The sequence below is a fragment of the Urocitellus parryii genome, chromosome 1 (assembly GCF_045843805.1).
Source record: "Urocitellus parryii isolate mUroPar1 chromosome 1, mUroPar1.hap1, whole genome shotgun sequence".
NCBI lineage: Eukaryota > Metazoa > Chordata > Mammalia > Rodentia > Sciuridae > Urocitellus > Urocitellus parryii.
In genome coordinates, this window is record NC_135531.1 from 246,706,613 (window position 1) to 246,714,499 (window position 7,887).

The following is a 7,887-nucleotide window of genomic DNA, read 5'->3' on the forward strand; positions in this document are numbered from 1 at the left end:
GCATCTTGCCTGGAAGAACCCACGGCATTTGTGGATGGCTAAAGTGGGCCCCAGCTCACCACAGCTCATGAGACACAGCAGGGAGGTCTGCGAGGACTGTGCCTCTTGCCCTGCAAGAAGTTCAAGAAAATTCCCAAAGGACTACGCTGGGAACAACCACAGTAGTGTTATGTCCCCACATCCAGGCTAGGATCCTGGAGATCCCAGAAGATGCCATTCTTGGGGCAAGGACCCCTGACTCTTACATAAAAGTCAGGATGTATTTATCAGACCCGGGAAACTCTAATGCTGCCATGGAGGGAGATCAGAAGTTCAAGGAAGGCAGTGACTTTTTCAAGTCAAATTCTACAAGTTGAGAAAAGATTGACAGTGAGGTCTGTGGGAACTGAGAGTGTTAGATAAAGCTTCAAAGAATTGAATGGATCCTCTACCTTCCACCCTCTTTTTATGCACAAAGAAACTAAGGCTAGGACTTGCTCAAAGTCATAGGATCATTAGAACAACCTCATAAGTACAATAAAAGTCTTCTAATTCCCAGTCTAGTGTTATTCATTTAAATGAACCAAAGCAAAACAAAATCAAATAATATTAAAAAGTTTAAAGACAGGTTAGAACCATGATTAAATTTCCGTGTCTGGGCCACAAACAGATGTTTCTACAAATCTCTCTAATATTACTAGAGCTCTAGAAGCTTCCTTGGAGCAATATGTTCTTCTGGTATTAAAGATACCCTAGAGGGTTATAGTGAGTTGGTTAAAACTCACTGGGGCAAGAGTGAGGCAAACTCCAGGCATGTGAAAGCCAAGAAATACAAGCAAACATTGGCTTGATAAAGCCTGAAGCAGCCCAAAAGGAGGTCATACATTTCTTATTTATTTAATTAATAGAATACTAGACAATTTTTCGACAGAGGAGGCAAATGAAACAATCCCTAAAAGTTACAAATACCATAATTTAACACTAGATTCATGAACTTCAGCCTCTTTGGCGACCCATGTTTTGACAAACATGAACACTGATAAGAAAAAAAGTGTCTGCTCCCTTCAACTTCTGAAAATAGCCAGAGGCAAATAAGATGTAAATAAAAGAGTAATGAAAGAATAATCTATAAAATAGATGATCTTGGATTATCCATAGATTAAAATAGGGGGAAGAATAAGAATCAGTTCCTAAATCATAGAATGTGGTTACAACCCTCTTCAGGAACCTGAAGTAGACGTTTGACTTTGTTACCTGGACAGCCAAATTAGGGCTTACCTGCAAATATACCCTTCATAAACCATTTGTAAGAAAGACTATCACAGAGGCCTCCAGGACAAGGCCTGAATCACACAGAGAGGGAAGAGCTGAAGCACCCTCAGGGCAACCACTTCAATGTCTTCATTTGACAAAGAGGAACCTGAAGCCCACCTGCCAAGTGTTGGTTAATGTCCTACCTACGCTGACTCCTTTGTTTTATGCCCTCAGCAAATGCTGATGATCTTCCCACTGTCCCCCATCCTTGACTACAAGAGTCAGAACCTTCTACCAGATTGCTTCTGCAACCCTGTGACCAACTAATCAGAGCCTATGCGTGAGACAGAGCCTTTTTCTAATCCTGACCTTGCATAAGGCAATGAAACAGTCTTTGTCATACCTGCTACCGAGTAGACCTGATTTGAGAGAAAGACGAGTCTGCTGGTCAAACTAGTTCACTGTCACCATCAAGCCTGAGATGAGCAAACATAAGAGTCAATGTATGACTCTATATGTGACCAAATGTCCAGGTTGACCTAGACAGTCCTGGTTCATGTCCAATTCCCAGCTTTATAGTACCCCCTAGCATTTTCAAAAGTGTCCTTGTTTAGATTAAAAAATTTCCATGGTCATCCTAAATCTATATAGCTCCTGTTTATATACATGATGTGTAAAACACACACACACACACACACACACACACACACACACACATATACAGTGCCAGTCACCAGTAGTTTTCCCATTCAAAGGGACTTTCAAATAATACTAAACCCCAAGAAGCCTTGAAAAGACCTCAGGACCACAATTTTGGCCCATCTTTTTTTTTTGTTTTGTTGTTTGTTTGTTTGGGTTTTTTTAAAGAGAGAGTGAGAGAGGGAGAGAATTTTAATATTTATTTTTTAGTTATCGGCGAACACAACATCTTTGTTTTGTATGTGGTGCTGGGGATCGAACCCGGGCCGCACGCATGCCAGGCAAGTGCGCTACCGCTTGAGCCACATCCCCAGTCCCACCCATCTTTTTTAATATATTAGCTTTAATATGGGATTTTCTTTAGGAAAAACAAAAGGGAATGGCATAGCTTAAACAAGTTTGAAAAAACCACAGGATTATTGGATATTTGTAGCTCCTGCTTATTTAATTTATTTCATGTTATACTCTAGTCTATAAGAATTTACATTATATCATCAAAATATATAAATCTTGTTAAAGTATGTTTCAGTTCTATTTCTGGTACAATGATTATACATTTTCTGAGTTTATGTTCACTCTCCATTTATAGAAAAAGGAAGTAAAGGCTGAACTCTTCTCTTTTTAATAGGTTCAATCAACCCAGGGTTAGCTAGGCCTGGTGTGCTGATGCTAGACTTAAGCTAGGGCAGCCAATGGTGCGTGTAAGAGAAGCATGAGATTATTTAGAAAAGCCACTGGTCAAGAGAACATAGATATCAGCTATGTACACAAGTGAAAAATACTGATATTATCACAAGGAAAGTTTAAAAATTGTACCTGGATACCTAAACAGAAAACTAGAAGGAAATATATCAAAATATCAGAAGTAGTTATCTCTGAGTATAAAGACTTTGGATAGCTTCAATGAGTTGTCTTTATACTTATCTAGCTTTCTGATCTCCTATGATGATTACAGTTTGTGTGTTATATAAAATATAAGCAAGAAAAAAAATCACCAAGCTACCAACACACCATTCATCAGAGTAGGGAGGTGGCAAGGCTTAATGACAAAAGCCAGGCATAACCCATACACACACCAAGCAAGAGCAGAGGCCTCAGAGCAGCTCCTTATTCTAACAGAAATGGGTCTGACCCTAAGAGGTAGGAGGAATACCCAGAATGCAGCTTATCCAATGTCTTGCCTGTAAATAAGAATGGGTGTCCATTACCCTATGTCTGCACTGCCCCTTCAACTATGAAAAGTATAGCCTTGTGGTCAAAGCCGCACCTGTGCTATCAGACTGCCAGGGTAGGACACTGTGCTCAATCACTTACTGGGCGTGTGACCTTGAACCAGTCAATTAGCCTCCCTACTCTTGTTTTCGCATCTATAAAATAAGAATCACAGCACCACCTACTTCCTAGGGTGACTATGAGGAAAGAGATGATTCAGCAAGGGCCCAACATACAATAAGGGCACAATAAATGTAGGCCACTATTAGGCGGAGGCCATGAAATACCAGCCTTAAGTTCCCCAAACCATGTGCCTATGTCACAGAACAACCAAACAAGGGTCCAAAAAGTAAAGCCTTTCTTTCTCTTCTTCTGTGAAGGCTGGATTGCAGCATAGTGCCTGCTTTACAACCATGCTCTAGGGACCAATGGAAGGACAAGGGCAGCCCAGTATAATACACAGCATGTCCCAGAGCCCCACACTATATGGAGTGGAAATCCTGCTTTCAGAGTTACAGGATTTTTAGTCTCTTCCTGCTGCCACAGCTGCCAGCCACAGCCTTTGGCAAAGAGGTGGGTGAGTCAAGGGTGAGCTAGGACTTGGCAAGGGGACACCAAACCAGAAGGCCTCCAGGCAGGAAGCTCCAAAAGAGCCACCTGCCGAAGCAGTTGAAGCAGTTTGTCTGCCGACAGCCTTCACAGAGATGCAGGTAGTGTTCTGCTGCCACTAGCAAATTTTAGAAGTCCAAAAGAACTTATCATCCTGATTTTATAACTTTGGAAAAAAAATTGGGGGAGGTGGGTGGAGAAGAAGCCCAGCTAAAGCTATGACCACACATTTAAATCACTGCAATGACTTAACTATAAGACATAAGGAACACTCCAAAAAAGTTCAATGATCAAATCATTTTGCAAAAAGTTTCAGGGCTATCTTAAGCCAAACTGTATTACATGTGTATGTGATAAAAATCTTCTGTCTCAAACTTACAACTAGCTCACTTTTCCAAAGATATAAATAAATGTCTTAATGCACACCAATGAGGAAATAATTATGCTATTATATTAATCACATAGTTTGAGAATGTTCTATGCTGCATAGGGTAACCAATTTCTCCCAGTCCGCCTGGAAATCTCCCAGTTTTAGCACAAAATGGTAGAAACTAGGTGAACTAGGATGGTTGATCTCCCTAACACTGTGCAAGAAAAATGGTATATGTCCTATAAAGAAGAAAACAGAAGAGGCACAGTTACAAATGCAGAAGTGCAAAATGACAAGTTTGTTTGTAGCAATAGCTTCCAGTTCCTTTTCATCGTTTAAAAAAAAAAAAAAAAAACTAAAAACCACAATGGCCTCTCCCTTCCCACTTACTTTTTACTTTCCAAAACAGTTAGAAAAAGGCATGCTCCTTCTCTGGCATGACTGAGATATCACTGCAGGATTGACTGCATACCTTATACCCAGAGACTCAGGAGACTGAGGCAAGACGATCACAAGTTGGAGGCCAGCCTCAGCAACTTAGGGAGACCCTGTCTCACAATAACAAAAGAACTACGGATATAGCTCAGTGGTAAAGAACCCCTGGGTTCTATCCCTAGTACTGAAAAAAAATTAATAAAAAAAGACAAACTAAGACAACTTGACACTCAGGTTATTAACAGCAAGACTGTATCCTCAAAAGAAAAATTCAAAAGCTGTGGCAAGAATCAAGATTCAGGCATAGGGATTCAGCTCAGTGGTGGAGCACTTGCCTACTATCCACAAAGCCCTAGATTTAATCTCCAGAATGGCACATAAAAATAGATTCACCTCACAAATTTTACAAATGGGGGAGGAATGAAGAAATGGTTGTCTTACAATCATTAAGTGGAAAGCAGGCCCTCTCCTACAAATTCTAAGGCAGGGATTCCAAACAGGTACAGCACCTCGCCACAGTGATAGAGCAGAACTCTTCTAGAAAGAGCTCAAACCAAAGGGTTGTCAAAGTAAGTATGTGAGGTTAAGAACCAACTTCTAAGAACTAAATTTCAGACAGAAAAAGTAAGACTATATAAGGAAAGGAAAACACACTATCTGGCCTAAAGAAACAGAAACCACCATTGCTCACCACCCCATACCACCCTGCCTAGACCACCTCCACACAGTCTCCTAAAGGCTGGTCCCAAGACAGACTGGCAATTATCAGATGTTCTTGAATCTTAGAACTCCTCAGATTTGCACAAATAAAATTTGTGCATCTCTTTCTTTCTCTCCAAAGCAATTCTAGTTTACTAGGGGAAGGAAGGAGATGATTTAGAAACATAAGACAAACATCTTTGAAAACCCTACTGATAAGCCCTGTAGAATAACTTCCTTTCTTTCTAAGACCAGTAGTATTTTCTTTCTTTCTTTCTTTCTTCATTTATTTATTTATTTTTGTAATACACTTTGCACTAGAGTTGGTCTTGATATCTTGATTTAAGAAAGAGTGGCTTCTTGTAACCCTTTCACCACATCCGGTAATTTTTACAAACTCTAGCAGAAAACACAGGAGGCTGGAAGACAGGAGATAGGAGTTGGTTCCAGATCTACAGGTAAATAGCTATGGTCCTTGGGGAAGAACTGCTTCCCTTCTGCAGATCTGCTTCTTCATTTAGAAAGTGAGAGATTCTGATGAGATCAGCTTTACCATCCTTACAACTCTATAAAAGTCTATGTGAAATTCTTTCATGTGTGATAATAATGCTTATTTGGACCATTTTTTTTTGTACTTTGCAGATTTAAGAATTAACAGCAAGGATAGTAATGTATACCAGCAAAGTACACACTAAAATGGTAAGATTAAAAAAAAAAAAAAAAAAGCAAATGTCCAACAGTTGTCAAAGCATGGGAACAAAAGGTAGACGAATCCAAATATCAACTTACAAAAACTTTTAAATGCTCAGAAACCAATAAGAATAAGTATATTCATCACAATTATGCTGTTCTTTCTTCTAAAATTTTATGATAGCATGAGTTTTAACTAAATGATTTATGCATCCTCCCAAAAAAAGATAGACCTATGTACCTTTTCCAAGGGGTGAAGGAACCTGTGAATACTTAGGGAAAACAAACCAGAAACTTTTATTCTACAGGGAAGAGCATCATTGCAAATATTTTTTCAATCAATTGCATTTAAGTTGCAGGATACTAGATGGATCCTAACCAGAAAAAAAAAAAAGAGGAACCAGATGCAACCCACTCTAGAAGTTTGAGATGTTTAATATAATACAAGGGCAGGCACATTTGACCCCATGCATCAAAGTCAAGACTGCCTCTCCTCTCACTAGGGCCCCCCAAACAATGTTCATTTCACTATCCATAAATAAATGGGAGGGGATGGGCAGGGAGGAGAAAGCTGTTTCCTTTTTTTGTGAGAAGAGATGCAAAGAGTTTTGTCGTGTAACTTGGTTGGGCGATTGTGAGTTCTGTATCCTAAGAGCAGCAGAGTCCGCAAAGGGAGGGAGAGGTGGTGTCATCCCATAGATCTGCAGCAAGAACTGTCAGTTGGATTCAGGAAATAATTCCACATCTCTTAGCCAGGACTCCAGAGCTGCCCCGTGTGGTGTCTCAGCAAGGAAAGCAACAAAGCTGATGGACATAGGCATAAACCCACTGCCTGGAACTGAAGCCTCAGACCCATCTTCACCTATCACTCAGACACCAGCCAGAGCCCAGAGCGCATCTCCAAGTGTCCCCATCCCGCACTACGCACATACAGCCTCGGGGCAACTAAAGAGGAAGTCAGGATGTCAAATCAAACGGATAAAGACAACCCAACCACTTGAGAACGGCAGTCTGTGCCGGTCTCCTGCTGGGCTTGAGGAGGGGTCCCAGGCTGCGATCCTTTCTCCTTCAGCGTCCGCTGTCCTACTCCCACCAGCGTGAAAGAGCAGCCCCTGGGCAGCCACCGGCCGGCTAAGCCCAAGCTGCGCAGCACGGTAGGAGCCGGAGGAGCATTCCAGCCTCCCCTCCCCCTGCCTAGTGATGACCCGTGTACAACGCACACCCGCATGCACACCGGCGCACCAGTGCTTGGGCTGCGCCAGGGGCTGGCGGACCCTTCCCCAGCCCCAGAGCCCAACGCACTGCTGCGATGGCCTGGGCGGGACCGCGCAGCGGGGAGAGCCACAGCCGCCGGCTCTCGGAGGCGCCCAGCGGCCGCACACACTCCTCCCCGCGCCGCGAGTAAACAGCTCGCGGGCGCGCTCTGTGCCGCGCCCCCATCCCCCCTCGGGGCTCCGCACCGCCCCGCGCCCGCGCGTCCCGCCCGCCAGCGCCGCCGCCCCCTACCTGATCGGTGAGTTTGAGCACTGCCATTCTTCCGCTCCTTCTCGAACACACACATACAGGTCCCCGGTCTGCAGATGTCACGCCAGGAGCCGGGGAAGCGGAAGGGATTGCCAGGGGAAGGGAGAAGAATCTGGCTCCCGAATTTGACAGCCCTCCCCCTGCTCCTCCTCTGCCTCCTCCCTCCTCCTCCCGCCGAGAGGCTGACACTGGCTAGTGGGGTTTGCAGCCGAGCCCGCCCGCCTTTATACAGGAAGTGCTGGCTGCTGCCAGCCGGGCCGCCACTGACATCACCGCGCGCTGGCTCGCTAGCTCGCGGCCGCGCCGCCTGGGCCGACGCTGCCTCCTGCCGCCCGCAGCCGCGCCTCGCAGCCGGCGGCCCCCGGCGCGCTGCCACGGGACCCGACTGCAGCCTGCTCTCCGCACCTGCACACTGA

At 44.0% G+C, this 7,887-nt stretch overlaps 1 protein-coding gene across 1 annotated transcript in view; it reads right to left on the bottom strand.

Annotated features, from left to right (window-relative positions):
• Positions 1-7,549, bottom strand: part of Ankrd44 (ankyrin repeat domain 44) — a 283,427-nt gene extending 275,878 nt beyond the window's left edge. Inside the window, exon 1 of the mRNA XM_077799148.1 lies at positions 7,454-7,549. Within this exon, the coding sequence (XP_077655274.1) occupies positions 7,454-7,480 (27 nt within the window). The 5' untranslated portion in view covers positions 7,481-7,549. The remainder of the gene's footprint in view (positions 1-7,453) is intronic.
• Between the last annotated feature and the right edge of the window lie 338 nt (positions 7,550-7,887).